The sequence below is a fragment of the Somniosus microcephalus genome, chromosome 23 (genome assembly GCF_052327205.1).
Source record: "Somniosus microcephalus isolate GS21.2 chromosome 23, FLI_Smic_1.0, whole genome shotgun sequence".
Taxonomy (NCBI): domain Eukaryota; kingdom Metazoa; phylum Chordata; class Chondrichthyes; order Squaliformes; family Somniosidae; genus Somniosus; species Somniosus microcephalus.
Window position 1 is genome coordinate 58,819,618 of NC_141009.1, and position 23,663 is coordinate 58,843,280.

General features: G+C 53.4%; 1 protein-coding gene across 2 annotated transcripts in view; it reads right to left on the reverse strand.

The window, feature by feature from the left end:
* The window catches only part of LOC147101892 (discoidin domain-containing receptor 2-like), a 107,896-nt gene that overhangs the window by 21,822 nt on the left and 62,411 nt on the right, over nucleotides 1-23,663 (reverse strand). The window contains exons 1-6 of one of the 2 annotated variants that reach the window (XM_085965913.1): nucleotides 17,034-18,381; nucleotides 13,784-13,919; nucleotides 10,507-10,609; nucleotides 2,895-3,123; nucleotides 1,725-1,872; nucleotides 358-463 (exon numbers count right to left, since the gene is read on the reverse strand). In XM_085965913.1, the coding sequence (XP_085822039.1) occupies nucleotides 358-463; nucleotides 1,725-1,872; nucleotides 2,895-3,123; nucleotides 10,507-10,609; nucleotides 13,784-13,919; nucleotides 17,034-17,066 (755 nt within the window). In that variant the 5' untranslated portion in view covers nucleotides 17,067-18,381. Of the gene's footprint in view, nucleotides 1-357; nucleotides 464-1,724; nucleotides 1,873-2,894; nucleotides 3,124-10,506; nucleotides 10,610-13,783; nucleotides 13,920-17,033; nucleotides 18,382-23,663 lie in introns of those variants that run through there. The other variant, XM_085965914.1, reaches the window with a different exon arrangement.

Below are 23,663 nucleotides of genomic sequence, written 5' to 3' on the forward strand. Positions count from 1 at the left end.
TATTCCCTCGCAGCATCCCAAGAGGGAGGAGGGGCGCTTCCAGTAGCACCCCGCTTCCCTCTTGGGGCGCTACCGTTGAATTTCGGCTGCGGGGGCACTAATTTTTTCCGGGCACTAAGGGGGCGCGACTCAATTTTTCCTCCCTTGTGTTCGACAGGAACAAACTACAAGTGCGTTCACTCCCTGAGGCACACCAGGCCATGCATAATCTCTGCAGTTTGCAGAGACAGCTAGCAGTAACTGACTCTAAACCTGGGTGCATAATGATTAGCAAGAAAGAGTTCAATAATTAATAGCTAAAAATGCTCCATTGTCGCTTCTTCAATATTATAACATGTGCCCGACATCGAGCCTTACCTGGAGTCCTGGAACCCATCATACGTGGAGTCATTGAGGTAGACGACCGCTGCCCCTGGGTTTGCGATGGTCTGTCCCACGGGCCCACTGTACGAGTAGAGGCCGTCTAGACACAGATAGCAATGAGTTCATTAGGTCCACACACATGGCCCAAGTCAGTATCTCCCACACATCGCACTGTGCCACTGTACGTACAGGTAATGGTGAAACTAGTCTGTTGTGTAGTTCTGGCACATCCGAGTGTGGGCAGAGACAATGGCCGGGTAGAATGGCTGACTTTCCAATCAGCCATTTTATTAACATGCTCACCTCGGCACCTCTCGCATGAGATTTTCTAAACACTCAATACCCTTTGATTACAAAGGAAAGGTGGTGCCCAGTCACCGGTTTTGATCCAGGCTGGGTAGAGTGAAGACCCCTCGTGTTCGACAGGAAGAGACCACCAGTGCATTCAGTGCCTGAGGCACACCAGCTAGCAGTAACTGACTCCCCTGGGCGCCCACAGCGACAGCTCTGGTACGACACAGGGCGCGATGCAGGCCTCCCAAGTGGGAATCCTAATCTAGGGTGAAAGGATGGGCCAAAGCATGCCAGAGGACAGGATCCAGATGACCTCTCCCACCCACAGTCACTTCCGCCCCTCCCCACCCGCCAGCCCACAACCAGCCACACACGTGGCATTGGGTTGTACCACGGAGCAATCAGCACTGGGGCAGAGGTAGCTGGCCAGCTCAAACTGATCGCACCCCCCAATGGCCCAGTTTGTCGCTTCACTCCCCACTGTGAGACAGAGCCGCAGAGAGGATAGAAAGATCCCGCGTTCAATTACCTGATCTTGCCTGGGGCAGTGGTGGGACAATCACCTTGATGCCCTGGGCTACCACGGAAAGAGGAAGATAAACACTCTCCTGATCACCGGTGATATGAGCCGGCTGGACCGTGCAGGTGTGATGGGCGGCCAAGGAGGGGCACAGACTCCACTGTGATGGCCTCCGTGGTCAAATAGCTTGCTCACAATTTCACACAAAGGAGGGAGGCCAATTGAGCTCAGTGGTGAGGTCAGCCAGTGCCCTTGGAGCTGCCCCTCAACACGGAGTCCAACAGGAGAGGGGAGAGCAGGGAATCGGAGAAAGAGGCTCATGTGGGATACACAAAAACAGCAATGGGCCGAATGGCTCATTTGTCTGATGTAAATTCTATGTAAACTGTAAGCTCATGGCCGAGGGCCCCCGGGATGTCACAGAGGGAATCGCAGAGCGCTGGTGATAATCTCAGAATTGATTGTAATAAAAAGGGGACCTGTCCGTCCCCCAATCTTTAAACTACGGGGCAGGTCTGTGGGAATATCGAGGAAGACTTGGACTCACCAATCCAGATACAGCCGTAGAGCTCGACACGCATACACACGCTCGACGGCTGCTCGGTCACGGGGATCACCCGCACATAGCGGGCAATGATCGGAGGCAACAGGTCCTTCAGAACAATGTCGTAAGTGTTGACATTTCCCGGGATAACCTGCAGGGCGGAAGAATGTGCCAGAGATTAGAGGGGCCGCGTATCGGGATAGGGACTGCAGCAGTGCGGAAAAGAGGCGAACGAAAGCGCATTAAGCTGTGGGATTGAGCAATGAAGGCGGCCATTCGGCCTGCCCAGCTCAGCCTTTTACCGAAGCCTACGAGGCTGCTCCCCTGTCACAGCATCTGATCTGCCTCTTGAATGACCCCTGAATTTTTGGCCTCGATTTTTACCGGGGTGGCGGGGGGCTATGGGGTAGAGTATGGGTGCAGGGCGCCCGGTAGTGGGTGAAGAACCCGTCCGACACCCGGCCAGATTGACTACCTCGCTGGAGTGGGACACGTGGGTGGAGGAGTTCCAGGGCAATCAAGTTGCGGAACTGGGGGGGGGGGGGCTGGGAATTCCCTCACAATCGGGGGAGGGACTGGGGAGGCTTGGCGCAGAGAAGGTTAGGAGAAGATTCAATGGAGGCGTTCAAAATCATAAAGGGTTTAATGAGAAACTGTTTGTACTGGCAGGAGAGCCACAGATTTAAGATAATTGGCAAAAGAACCAGAGGCGAGATGAGAAATTGTCTGACACCGCGAGGTGTTGTGATCTGGAATGCACTGCCCGAAAGTGGAGTGGAAGCAGATTCTATAATAACCTTCAAAAGGGAATTGGAATATATACTTGAATGGGAGATATTTTGCAGGGCGGTGGGGAAAGAGCAGGAGATAGCTCTTTCAAAGAGCTGGCAGAGGCACGATGGACCGAATGGCCTCCTTCTGTGCTGTACGATTCGACATCACTATAACAGATTATCTGGTCATTATCATTACTGTTTGTGGGAGCTTGCTGTGCCCGAATTGGCTGCCGGGTTTCCTACATTACAACAGTGACTACACTTCAAAAGTATTTAATTGGCTGTACAGCGTCCTGAGGTCGTGAATGGCGCTATATAAATGCAAGTCTTTTCTTTCTTAAAATTCTAAGATTCTATGAGGAAGCAGGCAGGTGGACGGGGTGGGCGCGTTCCTCACCCGTTTCCCCTGGCGATCCTTCCAGGTTATCCAGCGCCTCCCGTCCCGGCTGTAATCCAGCTGGTAAGCACGAGCAAACTCGTTGCCGCTCCCGTAGGCATGCCGCCCCTGCGTGCCGAGCAGCTTGATGAAGTTGAGGGCGTGGAGGTCAATCTGCAGGTACTCCGCGCTGTCTGGGTACAGGAGGTCGACCGGACACCAGGCTCCGTCCCCCCGCTCCTTCCCCAGTCTGAAAGACAAGACAGGGCACTCGCGTCACTGGTGCACGGCCAGCAGGGGGCAGCAAGGCACTGCACTGGACCCACAGGCCCTTACAGTGTTCAAAGGTGGAGTCACATTTTACACCACAGTAACAGCAGCCAGGGCTTGCTGGCACAACGCTTACGGTTTAAACAATCTGTATTCCTCCAAACATCCCCCGTGTTCTCCTGCAGTTCCAGAGTTCTCTGGGTCCAGTTCCACAGGCGCTGGTAGAACTCAAATAGCTCACACCCAGGTGGACATTCATCATATGTGATCCCAGGCAGTCAAGCTATTCTGCCGTGAGAGCATCAAAGCCAAGTCCAAGTCTGGCTTCACCCAATGCATGTACACCCGCACTCGCTCCCTCCCTCACACAAACTCACACTCACTCACACTCACAAACTCCCCTCCACACACACACACTCACACTGACTCACTCACACTCACACTCACAAACTCCCCTCCACACACACACACTCACACTGACTCACTCACACTCACACTCACAAACTCCCCTCCACACACACACACTCACACTGACTCACTCACACTCACACACACAAACTCCCCTCCACACACACACACTCACACTGACTCACTCACACTCACAAACTCCCCTCCACACACACAAACTCACACTCACTCACACACTCCCCTCCACACACACACACTCACACTGACTCACTCACACACACAAATTCCCCTCCACACACACAAACTCACACTGACTCACTCACACTCACACTCACAAACTCCCCTCCACACACACACACTCACACTGACTCACTCACACTCACAAACTCCCCTCCACACACTCACACTGACTCACTCACACTCACAAACTCCCCTCCACACACACACACTCACACTGACTCACTCACACTCACAAACTCCCCTCCACACACACACACTCACACTGACTCACTCACACTCACAAACTCCCCTCCACACACACACACTCACACTGACTCACTCACACTCACACACTCCCCTCCACACACACACACTCACTGACTCACTCACACTCACAAACTCCCCTCCACACACACTCACTCACATCCACACTGACTCACTCACTCACATCCACACTGACTCACTCACTCACATCCACACTCACTCACTCACATCCACACTGACTCACTCACTCACATCCACACTCACTCACTCACTCACATCCGCACTGACTCACTCACTCACATCCACACTGACTCACTCACTCACATCCACACTGACTCACACTCACATCCGCACTGACTCACTCACATCCACACTGACTCACACACTCACATCCGCACTGACTCACTCACTCACATCCGCACTGACTCACTCACTCACATCCGCACTGACTCACTCACTCACATCCGCACTGACTCGCTCACTCACATCCGCACTGACTCACTCACATCCACACTGACTCACTCACTCACATCCACACTCACTCACTCACATCCGCACTGACTCACTCACTCACATCCACACTGACTCACTCACTCACATCCACACTGACTCACTCACTCACATCCGCACTGACTCACTCACATCCACACTGACTCACACACTCACATCCGCACTGACTCACTCACTCACATCCGCACTGACTCACTCACTCACATCCGCACTGACTCACTCACTCACATCCGCACTGACTCACTCACTCACATCCGCACTGACTCGCTCACTCACATCCGCACTGACTCACTCACATCCACACTGACTCACACACTCACATCCGCACTGACTCACTCACTCACATCCGCACTGACTCACTCACTCACATCCGCACTGACTCACTCACTCACATCCGCACTGACTCACTCACTCACATCCGCACTGACTCACTCACTCACATCCGCACTGACTCGCTCACTCACATCCGCACTGACTCGCTCACTCACATCCGCACTGACTCGCTCACTCACATCCACACTGACTCGCTCACTCACATCCACACTGACTCACTCACTCACATCCACACTGACTCACTCACTCACATCCACACTGACTCACTCACTCACATCCACACTGACTCACTCACTCACATCCACACTGACTCACTCACATCCACACTGACTCACTCACTCACATCCACACTGACTCACTCACTCACATCCACACTGACTCGCTCACTCACATCCGCACTGACTCGCTCACTCACATCCGCACTGACTCGCTCACTCACATCCGCACTGACTCGCTCACTCACATCCGCACTGACTCGCTCACTCACATCCGCACTGACTCACTCACTCACATCCACACTGACTCACTCACTCACATCCACACTGACTCACTCACTCACATCCACACTGACTCACTCACTCACATCCACACTGACTGACTCACTCACATCCACAGACTCACTCACTCACATCCACAGACTCACTCACTCACATCCACAGACTCACTCACTCACATCCACACTGACTCACTCACTCACATCCACACTGACTCACTCACTCACATCCACACTGACTCACTCACTCACATCCACACTGACTCACTCACTCACATCCACACTGACTCACTCACATCCACACTGACTCACTCACATCCACACTGACTCACTCACATCCACACTGACTCACTCACATCCACACTGACTCACTCACATCCACACTGACTCACTCACTCACATCCACACTGACTCACTCACATCCACACTGACTCACTCACATCCACACTGACTCACTCACTCACATCCACACTGACTCACTCACTCACATCCACACTGACTCACTCACTCACATCCACACTGACTCACTCACTCACATCCACACTGACTCACTCACTCACATCCACACTGACTCACTCACTCACATCCACACTGACTCACTCACTCACATCCACACTGACTCACTCACATCCACACTGACTCACTCATATCCGCACTGACTCACTCACTCACACATTTCAGGGAGTCATTGGCCACGACCAGTACCAGGAGTCCTGGATGACTCGGTTGTCTAGCGTCACTGAGGCCAGTTGTAAAACGAAAGGTGAAGCCCATTTGTCCAGTCTTAGTCTGCTAGACATCCTTTGAACTCAGTCACAAGACACAAAAAAAGAAAGACTTGCATTTATATAGCGCCTTTCATGACCACCAGATGTCACAAAGATCTTTACAGCCAACGAAGCACTTTTGAAGTGGAGACACTGTTGTAATGTGGGAAACGCAGCAGCCAATTTGCGCACAGCAAGCTCCCACAAACCGCAATGTGATAATGACCAGATAATCTGTTTTAGTGATGTTGATTGAATGATAATTATTGGCCAGGACACCGGGGATAACTCTCCTGCTCTTCTTCCAAATAGCGCCATGGGATCTTTTACATCCACCTGAGGGGGCAGACGGGGCCTCGGTTTAACATCTCATCTGAAAGACGGCCCCTCCGACAGTGCGGCACTCCCTCAGCACTGCACTGGGAGTGTCAGCCTGGATTTCTGTGCTCAAGTCTCTGGAGCGGGACTTGAACCCACGACCTTCTGACTCAAGAGGCGAGAGCGCTGCCCACTGAGGCAAGGCCGACAAGAGCCGGGGGTTTTCCTTTTCTGCACTCGCCATCCCATCATTTTCCGCCCAATGATTGGAATGGCAGGAAATCCCAGGTTGGCAAGTGGAGAAAGGAGAAATCCTGGCACAGGGGGTGAAGGAACAAGCTGCAGTCAGAACCCTGTCTCCAGACTAACTCGATGCAAATGCTCCCACAGTATTTGTTGGCTGTCTTCAACCCTCGAGGGAGGAGCCAAGCCACAGCCAAACAGATGCACACTGTGCGGTTTGCTCAGTCATGGGCAGGACAGGCCCTTACTGCTGAGTGTAGCCGACAGATCTTCAAATACAGGGAGCCCCAGGATCTGTGTCGGGACAGCTAATGAGCTGGAGCATGAACTCAGTGAATTAAGCTGTGTTGAGCGGGTTGGAACTGTTCGAATAAGGCAGGGTTGGCCAGATTCGATCCTGTAGTCGAAGAAAAGGTTCCCGTGTGTGCAAAAGACAATTAACTACGGAATAACAACTCAGCATGTGACCTCTGGCCATTTACTCTTTATTCTGCCTTATTAATTTACTCTGTCCTGGCTAACATTTATCCCTCAACCAATATCACGTGAACAGATGGGCCTAGAAATTCACTTTGGGCCCGCCAGCTGGCGTGCGCCCAAAAGTTAGCGCTGAGCGCAGAGCCAGTTGCGCCCATCAGATATTCAGTTTTTGCGCCTGTGGTAAACCACTGTCATACCTGTCTGTGTCTGTGTCTGTATGTGTATTCCACTAGGTACAGGTCTGGACATGCCTCGGCTGACTCCTCCCACTATTCCAGGTATATAAGTGACTACCTCCCAGTCCCTTAGTATTCTGGACGGGTCGACCACTCGAGACAAGACCTTCATTCTTTAGTTAATAAAAGCCTGATTGTTACTCGCTCAACCTCAGTCTTTTGAGTAATTGATGGCGCATCAGCGCCCCAAGTCGGAACCGGGCGCTATTCCAGGGTGTGCCCGCCCCCGCTTGGGGCGCTGAAACTGAATTTCAGCGCTCTAGGCGCCGCTGCGCCACCCGCTGCGGAGCGGCAGGCTGCGGTACTGCAGGACTCCTCCTTCTCTTAAGGGGGAGGTGCCTGCAACGGGGAGATCGCCGCTGGATAGTGCCGGTAAATGAGCCCGGCACCACGGAGAAGTGCCGGGTTCGCGGAAAGCAGCCGGCAATGCCGCGGGGGGGGGGGGGGGGGGTTGGTGGAGGAGGCCGGGGAAGGAGGTGCGGGCAGGCAGCCGCCGAAAAAGCGGCCGGCCGCACCTCCACCTTAAAACGCCCCACTAAGGCTACAGGACGGCCCCGTTTTCTGATCGCTGTTTGCGGCCGCTGCGGAAGAGGCGGCCGCAACTCAATATGGCGGTCGGGCCGGTAGCGGGGCGCTGCGCACACTGATGACGTCATCGGTGGCGGCGCAGCGCTACTGGCTAACGCCGCCATTACCGCAGCGCTGAATATCGGCGAAAGCTCAGCAAGTGGCGCAAAAGCCCTCTTTGGGTGAAAACTGGGCGCAAAGCCGACTGAATTTCTAGCCCATGATCTTTAATTTTCCCATTGCTGTTTGTGGGAGCTTGCTGTGCATAAAATTAGCTGCCCGTGTTTCCTACATTACAACAACGACTACACTTCAAAAGTACTTAATTGGCTGTAAAGCGCTTTGGGACGTCCTGAGGATGTGAAAGGTGCTATATAAATGCAAGCCTCTCTTTCTCATTGGTTGAGGAGCTGACCGGTAGATGGTAGTAATTAGACGTCATTCTTGCTCAGCTGTCTGTTAAGTCCAAAGCCGTGTGCTTGCTCAGAGTGGGAGGAGGTCCTGAGGAGGTGAAGGATATTCCGCCACCAACACAATTCCCCTTGTCTGATTTTATTTGGGTTTTACCCGATTTTACTGAAAGGAGAGGAGATTTGGCAATCTATCCTGCTGGGCCATTCCCCGGGGAGACCAGGAAACCTGCAGCATTCTGGGAATCACACGGTCGACAAACTCTGGGCAAATCCCCACAGGACCACATCATCTCTGGGCAAATCCCCGCAGGACTGCACCATCTCTGGGCAAATCCCCACAGGATCGCACCATCTCTGGGCAAATCCCCACAGGACCGCACCATCTCTGGGCAAATCCCCACAGGACCGCACCATCTCTGGGCAAATCCCCACAGGACCGCACCATCTCTGGGCAAATCCCCGCAGGACCGCACCATCTCTGGGCAAATCCCCGCAGGACCGCACCATCTCTGGGCAAATCCCCACAGGATCGGACAATACCTGGGCAAATCCCCACAGGACCGCACCATCTCTGGGCAAATCCCCACAGGACCGCACCATCTCTGGGCAAATCCCCACAGGATCGGACAATACCTGGGCAAATCCCCACAGGACCGCACCATCTCTGGGCAAATCCCCGCAGGATCGCACCATCTCTAGGCAAATCCCCGCAGGATCGCACCATCTCTGGGCAAATCCCCGCAGGACCGCACCATCTCTGGGCAAATCCCCACAGGATCGCACCATCTCTGGGCAAATCCCCACAGGATCGCACCATCTCTGGGCAAATCCCCGCAGGACCGCATCATCTCTGGGCAAATCCCCGCAGGACCGCACCATCTCTGGGCAAATCCCCGCAGGACCGCACCATCTCTGGGCAAATCCCCGCAGGACCGCACCATCTCTGGGCAAATCCCCACAGGACCGCATCATCTCTGGGCAAATCCCCACAGGACCGCACCATCTCTGGGCAAATCCCCGCAGGACCGCATCATCTCTGGGCAAATCCCCGCAGGACCGCATCATCTCTGGGCAAATCCCCGCAGGACCGCACCATCTCTGGGCAAATCCCCACAGGACCGCACCATCTCTGGGCAAACCCCCGCAGGACCGCATCATCTCTGGGCAAATCCCCACAGGACCGCACCATCTCTGGGCAAATCCCAGCAGGACCGCACCATCTCTGGGCAAATCCCCACAGGACCGCACCATCTCTGGGCAAATCCCCACAGGATCGGACAATACCTGGGCAAATCCCCACAGGACCGCACCATCTCTGGGCAAATCCCCGCAGGACCGCACCATATCTGGGCAAATCCCCGCAGGATCGCACCATCTCTGGGCAAATCCCCGCAGGATCGCACCATCTCTGGGCAAATCCCCGCAGGGCCGCACCATCTCTGGGCAAATCCCCACAGGATTGGACAATACCTGGGCAAATCCCCACAGGATCGAACAAACTCTAGTACTGGATTAGATTGGATGGGGTACGACTGGCATGTGGTGTTAAGGCCAACATTTCTCTACTTGGCATCCAAAGCACAGCTCTTTCCAGCTGCTGCCAAGCTTGGACTAAACCAGGCTCCTGGGATCTCAGTACATGATGGACACAAGGAGAGGTCGGTGCAGAGTACACCTCGAGGGGTGGTTTGTGGAGACCCAGCCAAGGCTGACCCCCCACCGCTACTGAGCACAAATATTCTGGGAAGCAATAAGGAACACGCAGTCCCGAGACTTGCCCCAATAGAGTGGTGGAAGGGGGACACAGAAAGCGGAGAACCTTTAGCTGGAGAAATACGAGCTGGCACATGTCCGGGGGCTTCATAGGACGGAGAGAACACCAACCTACACCATCACGATGAGGGTCTGATGTGTGAGCTCAGCACATGGTCCCACAGAATGAGGCTGCACCAGGACAGAGTGAAGAATGGGAGACTGAGGAGGTCGCGAAACAGAGGACAGACACACACCCCTGGGGGGCGGAGGAGCAGGCGGGGCCTGCCCGATGACAGCGATACATGTTATTTAAAGGGGGGGCAGGGCAGTCGCTGGGCGCTTGCGCCGGATCCATACCTGCCAAATCGGGCTGCGGTTGACCCGTACCACTCACTGGAGGCGGTGACGTCTTCATCTCGGATCGTCCCATCCTGCATACCCAACGGGTAGCGGCACAATCCTGCCAAATGGAGAGGAGTATGGCAATAAAGGACACCTCAGTAACAGGTGAACCGGCACCTGGGCAACTGCAAGGTTACACTTCAGACCCCACGCAGAATAAATCCCAATGAATCAAATACGGCCAACTGTGCTCCTTCATCAATTGCAGAATCACTGAATCCTGCAGCACAGAAGGAGGCCATTCGGCCCATCGTGCCCCTGCCGGCTCTTTGGAAGGGCTGTCCAATTAGTCCCTTTCAGGCGGTGCATTCCAGATCACAACAACAGTTTTAACTGCCCCTGTGCTGTGCCGAGTTTATGTTGCTGGACTAGTAATCCAGGTAAAAATCTGTGGGTAGAGTCCCCGCTTTGGACGCAATCTGCAATCCGGGCGCAAATTGCGCTCGAAATGCCGCCGGCTTTCCGAAGTGAAGTTATGGCTCAAGTTCCCGCTCAAACTCATTTTGCATAATCACAAACGTAAAATCTTCCGTGAACGGGCAGCGTTTTAGAACGTAATTGTTCATCTCTTTCCCCTTGCATGAAAAAATATTCCTCGGTATATTTAAGAGCAGAAACCTGGTCTTATTAATACAGCTGAAAATGGGTTTATCACAAAAAAGAAGCATTTTAATCAGTGTCTCGTCCACCACCCGTGAGTGAACCGATTTTAAATCACTGAAAATGACTTTATAAAAACTATACAGAACCATTTAATAGTTTCATTGGTCTACAGTAATCAGTTCTTAATAAATTGAATATTTTTTTATTTTTTAAGGCTTTTACTAAGTGCTTATTAATGTCCTTGTGCCTAAAAAAAAAAGCTTAACTTTAAGAGCCTCCTCAAAGGGCCACAAACGGGCGCAATCAGCGGCAGCTCACCATGGTGATTACGTCGATCTGGGGCCGGGGCCAGCTTCCAGCGCGATGTTAAACCAGTGCAAAAAGATCGCGGAAACTTGAGTTGCGCTGGATACAACTTCCTCAACCTTTTCCGCCGGTTTTGGGTTTTTGGCCCTGGAAAAACCAGCACAACCCAGCGGAAACTCTACCACCTGGTATCAGAGAAAGTCACCACGAAGCTGTCGGATTGTCGTAAAGCACAACCGGTTCACTAATGTCCTTTAGGGAAGGAAATCTGCCGTCCTTACCCGGCCTGGAATACGCAACTCTCGTCCCACACTAACATGGTTGACACTTAACTCTGAAAGTGGTTGAGCAAATCTCTCAGTTGTTTCAAACCACTACCAGCGGTTCAAGGTGGCCCACCACCACCTTCGCAGGGTATCTAGGGCTGGGTAATAAATGCCGGCCCAATAAGTGCCAGCAGGAAACCCAGCAGGAGAGAGCATCCCAACTGAGCCTCACCAAACCTTCACACAATTACCAGCAGCAATCACTGGGTCATCTCAGGAGCAACGACCTCCCCTGAATCGACCCTCAGTGCCGGAACATTCCCTGAATCGACCCTCAGGGCCGGAACATTCCCTGAATCGACCCTCAGTGCTGGAACCTTCCCTGAATCGACCCTCAGGGCTGGAACATTCCCTGAATCGACCCTCAGTGCCGGAACATTCCCTGAATCGACCCTCAGTGCCGGAACATTCCCTGAATCGACCCTCAGTGCTGGAACCTTCCCTGAATCGACCCTCAGTGCCGGAACCTTCCCTGAATCGACCCTCAGGGCTGGAACATCCCCTGAATCGACCCTCAGGGCTGGAACATTCCCTGAATCGACCCTCAGTGCCGGAACATTCCCTGAATCGACCCTCAGGGCCGGAACATTCCCTGAATCGACCCTCAGTGCTGGAACATTCCCTGAATCGACCCTCAGGGCCGGAACATTCCCTGAATCGACCCTCAGGGCCGGAACATTCCCTGAATCGACCCTCAGGGCCGGAACATTCCCTGAATCGACCCTCAGTGCTGGAACATTCCCTGAATCGACCCTCAGGGCCGGAACATTCCCTGAATCGACCCTCAGGGCCGGAACATTCCCTGAATCGACCCTCAGTGCTGGAACCTTCCCTGAATCGACCCTCAGTGCTGGAACCTTCCCTGAATCGACCCTCAGGGCCGGAACATTCCCTGAATCGACCCTCAGGGCCGGAACCTCCCCTGAATCGACCCTCAGTGCTGGAACCTTCCCTGAATCGACCCTCAGTGCTGGAACCTTCCCTGAATCGACCCTCAGTGCTGGAACCTTCCCTGAATCGACCCTCAGGGCCGGAACCTTCCCTGAATCGACCCTCAGGGCCGGAACATTCCCTGAATCGACCCTCAGTGCTGGAACATCCCCTGAATCGACCCTCAGTGCTAGAACATTCCCTGAATCGACCCTCAGGGCCGGAACCTCCCCTGAATCGACCCTCAGGGCCGGAACCTCCCCTGAATCGACCCTCAGGGCCGGAACCTCCCCTGAATCGACCCTCAGGGCCGGAACCTCCCCTGAATCGACCCTCAGGGCCGGAACCTCCCCTGAATCGACCCTCAGGGCCGGAACCTCCCCTGAATTGACCCTCAGGGCCGGAACCTCCCCTGAATCGACCCTCAGGGCCGGAACCTCCCCTGAATCGACGCCTCAGGGCCGGAACCTCCCCTGAATCGACCCTCAGGGCCGGAACCTCCCCTGAATCGACCCTCAGGGCCGGAACCTCCCCTGAATCGACCCTCAGGGCCGGAACCTCCCCTGAATTGACCCTCAGGGCCGGAACCTCCCCTGAATTGACCCTCAGGGCCGGAACCTCCCCTGAATCGACCCTCAGGGCCGGAACATTCCCTGAATCGACCCTCAGGGCCGGAACATCCCCTGAATTGACCCTCAGGGCTGGAACATTCCCTGAATCGACCCTCAGTGCTGGAACATTCCCTGAATCGACCCTCAGTGCTGGAACATTCCCTGAATCGACCCTCAGTGCTGGAACATTCCCTGAATCGACCCTCAGGGCCGGAACCTCCCCTGAATTGACCCTCACTGCAACAACTGCACCACCTCAGTTGAGACCAGCCGACTCGACACAGAGCAGGGACAGGACCTGGGCATTCCAGTTCCGTGTAGCTCAGTCACTCACTGGATTCACTAGCGGAACCAATGTGCTCCCAGAACCGCCCCCCCCTTCTTGATGAACAGATACGCCAAATCACCTGAACCGGGATTACTGAACCAACATTGGAGATTCCCAGAATTTCTTACCAGGATTGACTTGAGCTTTGGAATTCCCAGGATAGTGAAGCATCAGCAGGAAGCACCAAAGCATTATGGGTAGGAAGGCACTGCTCAGACAGCGAGAGCGTTGACTTTGCAACAAAGGAGGTTCTGGTCTACATCTCTGCAAGAAAGGAAAACAAACAGAATAACCACTGGCAACATAAACTGGGGCAGGGGTTCTCAACCGGGGCAACCGCGAGAAGATTTCAAGGGGTCCATCAAAGTCACTAGAAGCTGAGCAATAATAAGCCCTCAAGAGAAGCTCCTTGGCCAGGTGGAACCTCTCTGCCATCGGCTCATTCTCTTGTCCGGGGATACAATGCGTCCGAGGAGCGAGAGCGAGAGACCCAATGGAAGTGCAGGTTTCCTGCATGCACTGCGCATGCGCGGGAAACCGGCACTTCCGGTCCCCTGAACAAAGGGATTCAGAGGTGGAACGCGTGCGCCGGAGAGGCAGCGCGTGCGCATCGAACTTACGTTTTTTTCCCCCAGGTTTCCCCGGGAGGGTAAGTCTCCAGGAGTTACACTTTTAAAAAGCAGGAGCAAGGCCTGCTTTTAACAAGGTAAGTGGTGAATTAATTAAAATTAAAACATATTTTCCACAGGTTTATTATTTTTAAATACTTTAAAGAAAGGTAAGTTTATTTTTAGCCCCGTTAGAAAACGTAATACATTTTTTCAAATATTTAAATTATTGTTTAAAAGTTATTTTATATAATTTAGTTATTTTAAAAATGTGATTTAAAAAAAATGTATTTGACATTTTAGTGATGTTTTGGGGCTTATAGTATTTATAGGTTTGACAGCTCTTCCTGTCAAACTTATGAATGAAGCATTCCCTGCTACCATTGGCTCTTCATGGCCCACGTGATCCCAGGGACGCATCGAACTAACTGCGCCCCTGGGATACGCAAGCACTGCACGCCGGCAGTTGGAGCAGGCCCAGGATCGGAATCCCACGCGGGCCCACAGCTCAACGGCCGGCGCGCTAGGTAAGTGCAGGTCGGGGGCTTGCACCCGCGGGAAGCCCCCGACCCGAATTTCTGGGCCAATGTAATGGCGGCAGTGTTAATAACACGAGCGGCAGCAGCATTTGGAGCAGACTTCCCCAACAATCAATGAACGGCAGCTAGCGGCCACCGGGATAGATCCAAACCGGGCTGGGAGAGGGATCGCAGTTACATCGCAAATCAGTCGCGTTTCAGATCAGTCGCAGAGCTCCTTTACGTTCCCTTCCTCTGCCCCACCTGCTCCGAAAGGTGAACAGAGGAAAGGTGAAGTAAATGTGCGCGACCCTGCCTCGTGCGCGCGCGGATCTCGGCCCCCAGCCTCCCACACAAGACAAGACGGCCCGGCACCAGTAGGTAGAAAGCCAAGTGGGCACGAGGAGCTAACCACCGGTAACCTGGTTTGGGCATTCAAAAGAACGAAGTCAGCACTGATTGACTGACTCATTCAATGTGTGTCAAACTGAATCTATGGGGAGCAGGGAGGAGGAAGAGATAAAACAGCAAAAAAAAAGTAGGAAAAATGACACGAGGTAGCTGTTTACCCGAATAACACAGTAAAAAACAATGTCTACAATAGTTTCCTTCTCTCTGTTCCATGAATGAAAATAGTCTTTTGGACTATAAACCATTCATTCCATAAGTCTTCTTAATCCCCTCTCCCCTGCCTCCTCCACCCTCACCTCCAACAACAAGCGCGAGGAGCTCATGGACGTCTTTGTCACTAAGATCGAGACCATCGATCAGCCGCCTCTGCTGCTTCCCTCCCTTCCCCAGTGGCTATAACAATGTGTGTTGTGTTACTGGGGGGGGGGGGGGAAAGAGAGGGTCTGTGGAGTTTTTATAACATGGGAGGGAGGCCACAGAAGCACAAAGGTTGAGAAGCCCTGCACTAAGGAATAACAGCCGGGAACAGGAACCAGGGAATGACCACTGGAACATCAACCAGGGAATAATCACCGTGAACATCAACCAGGGAATAATCACCGGGAACAATAACCAGGGAATAATCGCCGGGAACAATAGCCAGGGAATAATCACCGGGAACATCAAGCAGGGAACATCCACCGGGAACAATAACCAGGGAACATCCACCGGGAACAATAACCAGGGAACATCCACCGGGAACAATAACCAGGGAACAATCACTGGGAACAATAGCCAGGGAATAATCACCAGGAACATCAAGCGGGGAATAAACACCGTGAACATCAAGCAGGGAACATCCACCGGGAATAACCAGGGAATGATCACCAGGAACAATAACCAGGGAATAATCACCAGGAACAATAACCAAGGAATAATCACCAGGAACAATAACCAAGGAATAATCACCGGGAACATCAAGCAGGGAACATCCACCGGGAAAATAACCAGGGAATAATCACCAGGAACAATAATCAGGGAATAACCACCGGGAACAATAGCCAGGGAATAACCACCAGGAACATCAACTAAGGAACAATAACCAGGGAATAAAAGGAATAATCACCAGGAACATCAAGCAGAGTAAGAAGCCGGAGGGTGTCTCTGCCCACACAGCTGTACAATAACAAGCTTTGTTTCCATACTTGTTGGCCTTTGTGTTGTCCAAGTCCTGAGCCTCCCCTGACTCAGTGATGGATGTATTAGCTCTGGTCAATACTGTGCAAACACAGGCTTGGCAGCACTCTGCAAATTCCTCCACGAGATCCCTTCCAGCTTCTCTCTCTCTCTCTGACTCCTTCCAAGCAGGCTGATGTCACTTCAGTAACTAAAGGGCCCTGAACAATCAGTCGATGCTGGTGTGCTCGGGTCAGAGAATGCGATCCGTCACAGCCTCATTCAACCCTGGAAATCAGCCCAGGAAAGCTGCCCCAAATTGTTCCTCCTTTCGCCGTGAATACTGAACCGGTCAGCAGTGACACGAAGGAGAGCGGCGAGGCCTTGGATTACACCAAGGACTGTGCCATTGTGTTCGAGTCTGAAGTCAGCAGGCCGCACTTTAGGTCAGCTTGCGAACAAATAAATTCTTCATTAATCCCAGTGTCTCCTTCCAGATAAACACACAGCCTGTTTTGGGCATGACAGCTGCTGACTCAAGCTACCCACAGGCCTGTCGAGGAGTGACGCCCCCTCTTTCAGTTTAAATATGTAGAAATAACGGAAAGTAAACACAACGTACAAGTTTAAATGAGTTTGCCATCCACCTCACCCGCGGATGATTGCAGGAATCTCAACCCTCATACCTCTCTCAACAGTTGTCCATCACTAATCAGCATCAACACAGGAACAGCTCACTTGACGGAGGTTTGTGCAGAGGGTGCCAACAGACTGTGGCCCCGCAGTACCTACTCCCTGGCCCTAGCTGCCACGAGCCCAGTTATTTTCCAAAGTCCTCCCACTCCACTCTTCAATTTTATCACAATTTGAACCAGAATTGCAACAGAACTCAAAGGGATATAGTTAACCCCGAACTCTCTGGAGGCATATCATTCCCTGTGATCGTCTGTCTGATCTTTCCTGCAGGTAACGGAACATTAAACGGGGTTTCTGTGCAACCAGGTTTGAATGACAGGCAACATGTCAATAGATACTGCAGTGGATGCCTAGTGTGTGAGGAGCAAAGAATCAGACTCATCATCTTCCTCTTAGCTTCTGCTAAAAACGTCCGCTATGCCAGGCTTGTATTAAGCAAGAGTATCCCAATAAAGTCCCGTACATTCTGTGCTATTATCAGTGATCTACGAGGAGAGGGTGAAGAGCCTGGGGTCCTCTGTTCAAAACTCTTATGGGAATAGAGGAATTGAAGACCGATAATAATAGGTGGCACAGTGGTAGCGCTCGTCAGGTGGTCGAGAGTTCAAGTCCCACTCCAGAGCTCCTAAACCAGTGCTGCACTGTCGAAGGAGCCGTCTTTCGGATGTTAAACCAATCTGCCTTCTCAGATGGACATAAAAGCAATTTTATTCCTGCGAAAATCCGGTGCAATTTCAAAGAAGGGTTAGGGGGGTTCTCCCTGGTGCCCTGGCCAATATTTATCACTAAAATGGATTATTGGGTCATTATCACATTGCTGTTTGCGAGAGCTTGCTGTGCACAAACTGACTGCTGCATTTCCCACATTACACCATTGACTACAGTTCATTGGCTGTAAAGCAGTTTGGGACGTCATGAAAGGCGAGATATAAATGGAAGTCTTTCTTATTGTGGAGATTGCCACAGAGCTCTCAAAACAGGGGACATGGGCTATAGTTTAGAAGGTGGTCCATGGGCAACGTAGGGTTAACGTGGGGTTAACTGCTTTCCACGAAGGGGTGAACGTGTGGAATGAATTAGGCAGGGTGACACGGAAACAGCGTGTGGAAAGATATCAGGGCAGATGGGAAAGATTTTTGAGCGATAAGGGAGTCGAGGGTTATGGGGCACGGGCAGGGAAATGGAGCGGAGGCCAAGATCAGATCAGCCATGATCTTCTTGAATGGCGGAGCAGGCTCGAGGCGCCGAATGACCTACTCCTGCTCCTACGTCTTATGCTCTTATAATTGAGAGGCAAGGCACTGTTCGCCCGCTCCCAGACTAAATCAAGCAGGCACTCTTCCCCCACCCCCCTCCGTGCCCTCAGTTCAGGTTGGCACTGGTTTGTTCCCTCCCCCAGTTAATGCTGGCATTCTAATTCTCCACTTCACATCAGTTAACCCTGGTAGCCCATCTCAAAACATTGCTTCCAGATTCTGCCCTTTCCCCATTCCTTTTATTGCCCCCTTTCCCCTCCCTCTATTGCCATCGAGCACCCCCTCGTCGCTGCCCCCACTTGCACACTGAGCCCAGCTGTCATTGTCCCAGTCCGGGGCCCAGTATTGTCCCAGTCCGGGGCCCAGTATTGCCCCAGTCCGGGGCCCAGTACTGCTCCAGTCCGGGGCCCAGTATTGTCCCAGTTTGGGGCCCAGTATTGTCCCAGTCCTGGGCCCAGTATTGCCCCAGTCCGGGGCCCAGTATTGCCCCAGTCCGGGGCCCAGTATTGTCCCAGTCCGGGGCCCAGTATTGTCCCAGTCCGGGGCCCAGTATTGTCCCAGTCCGGGGCCCAGTATTGCTCCAGTCCGGGGCCCAGCATTGTCCCAGTCCGGGGCCCAGTACTGCTCCAGTCCGGGGCCCAGTATTGTCCCAGTTTGGGGCCCAGTATTGTCCCAGTCCGGGGCCCAGTATTGTCCCAGTCCGGGGCCCAGTATTGCTCCAGTCGGGGCCCAGTATTGTCCCAGTCCGGGGCCCAGTATTGTCCCAGTCCGGGGCCCAGTATTGCCCCAGTCCGGGGCCCAGTATTGTCCCAGTCCGGGGCCCAGTATTGTCCCAGTCCGGGGCCCAGTATTGCTCCAGTCCGGGGCCCAGTATTGTCCCAGTCCGGGGCCCAGTATTGCTCCAGTCCGGGGCCCAGCATTGTCCCAGTCCGGGGCCCAGTATTGCCCCAGTCCGGGGCCCAGTATTGCCCCAGTCCGGGGCCCATTATTGCTCCAGTCCGGGGCCCAGTATTGTCCCAGTCCGGGGCCCAGTATTGTCCCAGTCCGGGGCTCAGTATTGTCCCAGTCCGGGGCCCAGTATTGCTCCAGTCCGGGGCCCAGTATTGTCCCAGTCCGGGGCCCAGTATTGCTCCAGTCCGGGGCCCAGTATTGTCCCAGTCCGGGGCTCAGTATTGTCCCAGTCCGGGGCCCAGTATTGCTCCAGTCCGGGGCCCAGTATTGTCCCAGTCCGGGGCCCAGTATTGTCCCAGTCCCAGTCCGGGGCTCAGTATTGTCCCAGTCCGGGGCTCAGTATTGCCCCAGTCCGGGGCCCAGTATTGTCCCAGTCCGGGGCCCAGTATTGTCCCAGTCCGGGGCCCAGTATTGTCCCAGTCCGGGGCCCAGTATTGTCCCAGTCCGGGGCCCAGTATTGTCCCAGTCCGGGGCCCAGTATTGTCCCAGTCCGGGGCCCAGTATTGTCCCAGTCCGGGGCCCAGTATTGTCCCAGTCCGGGGCCCAGTATTGTCCCAGTCCGGGGTTCAGTATCGCCCCAGTCCGGGGCCCAGTATCGCCCCAGTCCGGGGCCCAGTATCGTCCCAGTCCGGGGCCCAGTATTGCTCCAGTCCGGGGCCCAGTATTGTCCCAGTCCGGAGCCCAGTATTGTCCCAGTCCGGGGCCCAGTATTGTCCCAGTCCGGGGCCCAGTATTGTCCCAGTCCGGGGCCCAGTATTGTCCCAGTCCGGGGCCCAGTATTGTCCCAGTCCGGGGCCCAGTATTGTCCCAGTCCGGGGCCCAGTATTGTCCCAGTCCGGGGCCCAGTATTGTCCCAGTCCGGGGCCCAGTATTGTCCCAGTCCGGGGCCCAGTATTGTCCCAGTCCGGGGCCCAGTATTGTCCCAGTCAGAGGCCCAGTATTGTCCCAGTCAGAGGCCCAGTACTGTCCCAGTCTGGGGGGTCCAGTATTGTCCCAGTCCGGGGCCTAGTATTGTCCCAGTCCGGGGCCCAGTATTGTCCCAGTCCGGGGCCTAGTATTGTCCCAGTCAGAGGCCCAGTATTGTCCCAGTCTGGGGTCCAGTATTGCTCCAGTCCGGGGCCCAGTATTGCTCCGAGCCTTTAATGGCAATGATCCCGACCTCAGTATAATGGATGCAGGAATTTCTGCTCTCCGACAATTCCTGTCCACACTATGCAGCATTCCGAAGGCCCACCATTAGCTCTGAGGGCGATGGAGGAGAGAGGGGTCCCTAACCCTGTTCAGTAGGAGGGGGGGGTCACACTGATTTTGTCACCCCAGACCTTCTCCCCAGAGGCGGTTGGGTTCCTCCCGAGAAGTGGATCCCAGTGTTTGCTGGTCTGGGCTCCGGGGGCCAGCACGTCCTGCCAATGAGATGCCGTTGGGGGCAGTCGCAGCTCTGAGCACTCCACTCGTCACTCACGGCGCCTGGGGTGAAACTTATATCTGGGTCCTAAAGCGTCTGTTGTATTGAGCACAGACCAGGGCGGGGCGTGATGAGACTCTGCTGAAGATAGGAGGGGCAGATGAGGCCCTCGGCTTTTCCTGTATTCCAGTGTCAATAGAGAATGACCATCTCCACACTTTCAGGGTCATACCATAGACTCGTACAGCACAGGCCATTCGGCCCACTGTGTCTATGCTGCAATTAATCCCACTCCCCTGCTATTTCCCCAGAGCCCTTTCATTCCTTTCAAGTATTTATCCAATTCCCTTTTGAAAGTTACCATTGAATCTGCTTCCACCGCCCTTTCAGGCAGCGCGTTCCAGATCACAACAACTCGCTGCGTTAACAGGTTTCTCCTCATCGACCCTCTGGTTCTTTGGCCGATTATCCTAAATCGTGTCCTCTGGTTACTGACCCTCCTGCCAGTGGAAATGGTTTGTCCTTACTTACTCTATCAAAACAAATTCATACTTTTGAACACCTCTACCAAATCTCCCCTTAACCATCTCTGCTGTAAGGAGAACAGCCCCAGCTTCTCGAGTCTCGCCACAAAACTGAAGTCCCCGGTACCGTTCTGAATGTGTGGTGTCTGTCGGAACAAGCCGTTCAGGCCTCAAAGTGTTAATGGTTGTGTTTGCAGAGCGTGGGTGGGGGAGGGGAGGCGGGCAGGGGGAGACGGGGCTAATTGACTGCAGCTGAAACCCTGAACGTAATCAGGCTGGAGCTGCCTGGGGAACTCGGGCAGGATTCAGGGAGAGAAGCCAAAAAAACAGGGCCCAGAAGGTGGAACAGATGGTTAAGGTCATGGAATTAGTTCCCTCTGCTGCAAGTTCATCACAAATTCCACTGTCAGTCTCTCTTCCCCTCCCCTCCCCACCCCCCGCCAGCAGAATCTGTGCAACTAAACAGACTGGGAACTAAGCAGAGCTCTTACTTCATGCTGCAGGAAAGCAGAGGGGGTAGAAACCTTCGGCTGAGCGCCAGAGTGAGGCCATTACACAGATAGAGCACAGACAGCCCACAGCTCGGCCTTGTATCTTAGGAACATTACAAACAGCAGGAGGCCATTCAGCCCCTCGGGCCTGTTCCGCCATTCAGTTAAGATCACGGCTGATCTGCATCTTAGCTCCAAATCCCGCCATTGTTCCAAATCCCTTGATAACCTCACCCAACAAAAATCTCAGTCCTGAAAGCTACAATTAACCCCCAGCACCCCGAGCCTGTTAAGGGAAGAGTTCCAGATTCCCAGCTAAAATTTTATGACGATGATCTTCGGGGCTTTGGTCATTTAAACCACATAATTCCACCTCTTCCTCTCTCTCTGCCGCAGCCAGCCCCCACCCCGCGATACCTTTGAAACTGCGACTCTCACCACCACATCACGAACCGTCTTAACAAGACACACAAATACAGGTCAAAATGGCCGCCGCGGTAACCATTACTGCCTGTGTAGAACAGGCCTGTTTATTCCTTGCATCCCCTCTCGGAGGGCACAACAAAGCTCGAGGGTATTAGGTTGCCTCTGGGCCAGCATTATTCAGGCAGCCACATCTCGTATCTTAAAGCTCCAATTGCTTGCCGCCTTCAACACACCGGTGAAGTCACGGGCTCATGTGTTCCTCCCAGAATTGCATGGGACAGGTCGAGTGGAAAAAATCGTACCTGGCTGGTGAGACACAACAGGGCTGTGAGAGTACCAGGGTGAATGACAGTGGGTGTGAGAGTACCAGGGTGAATGACAGTGGCTGTGAGAGTACCAGGGTGAATGACAGTGGGTGTGAGAGTACCAGGGTGAATGACAGTGGGTGAGAGTACCAGGGTGAATGACAGTGGGTGTGAGTACCAGGGTGAATGACAGTGGCTGTGAGAGTACCAGGATGAATGACAGTGGGTGTGAGTACCAGGGTGAATGACAGTGGCTGTGAGAGTACCAGGGTGAATGACAGTGGGTGAGAGTACCAGGGTGAATGACAGTGGGTGTGAGAGTACCAGGGTGAATGACAGTGGGTGTGAGGGCAAAGGGGGGAAAATGATGAAGTGCGCGGAGGAGGAAAGGTATAAAGAGGAATGAGTGGCTAGACATGGGACAAGAGATAGCACAGCCTGCAATGGAGTGTATAACGGAAAACAGCAAGCAAGAGTGATGGCTATAGAATTACATAGAATGTACAGCACAGAAACAGGCCATTCGGCCCAACTGGTCTGTGCCGGTGTTTATGTTCCACACCAGTCTCCTCCCATCCTACTTCATCTCACTCTATCAACATCTCCTTCTATTCCTTTCTCCCACAGGTATTTATGTAGCTTCCCCTTAAATGCATTTATGCTAATCACCTCAACACTCCCTGTGGTTCCACACTCTCACCACTCTCTGAGTAAAGAAGTTTCTCCTGAATTCCGTTGGATTTATTAGTGACTCTCTTATATTTATGGTCCCTAGTTCTGGTCTCCCTACAAGTGGAAACATCTTCTCTACGTCTACCCTATCAAACCCTTTCATAGTCTTAAAGACCTCGATCAGGTCTTCTCTTTTCTGGAGAAAAAAAGCCCCAGCCGGTTCGGTCTTTAGGACTGGTCGATTTCAGAGCTAGTTGGAGATCTTCAATGACTTCACTCTCTGAAATCACCCCTCCCCCATCGAATTCTTGATTGATGAGTGTGTTCCCGTGCAGCAGACTCCTGACGTTTCAGAATTACCCCACCAACTATATGGCAGACCTCTGCCTTCAGTGTGGTGGACCTACCCAGGGAGGTGTGTGACTGGCCAGCTCCTTCGACAGTATAGCTGTTCAAATGCAATGCTGCTTACTAGGCTTATTCATCACTAACTGCTTAATCCAGATCCTCGTGTGACAGATTCTCCCACTGCAAGACCAAGTCTCCCCCCACCAACTCCCAGGGCATTGAGTGACTGGTTATGTAGGCCA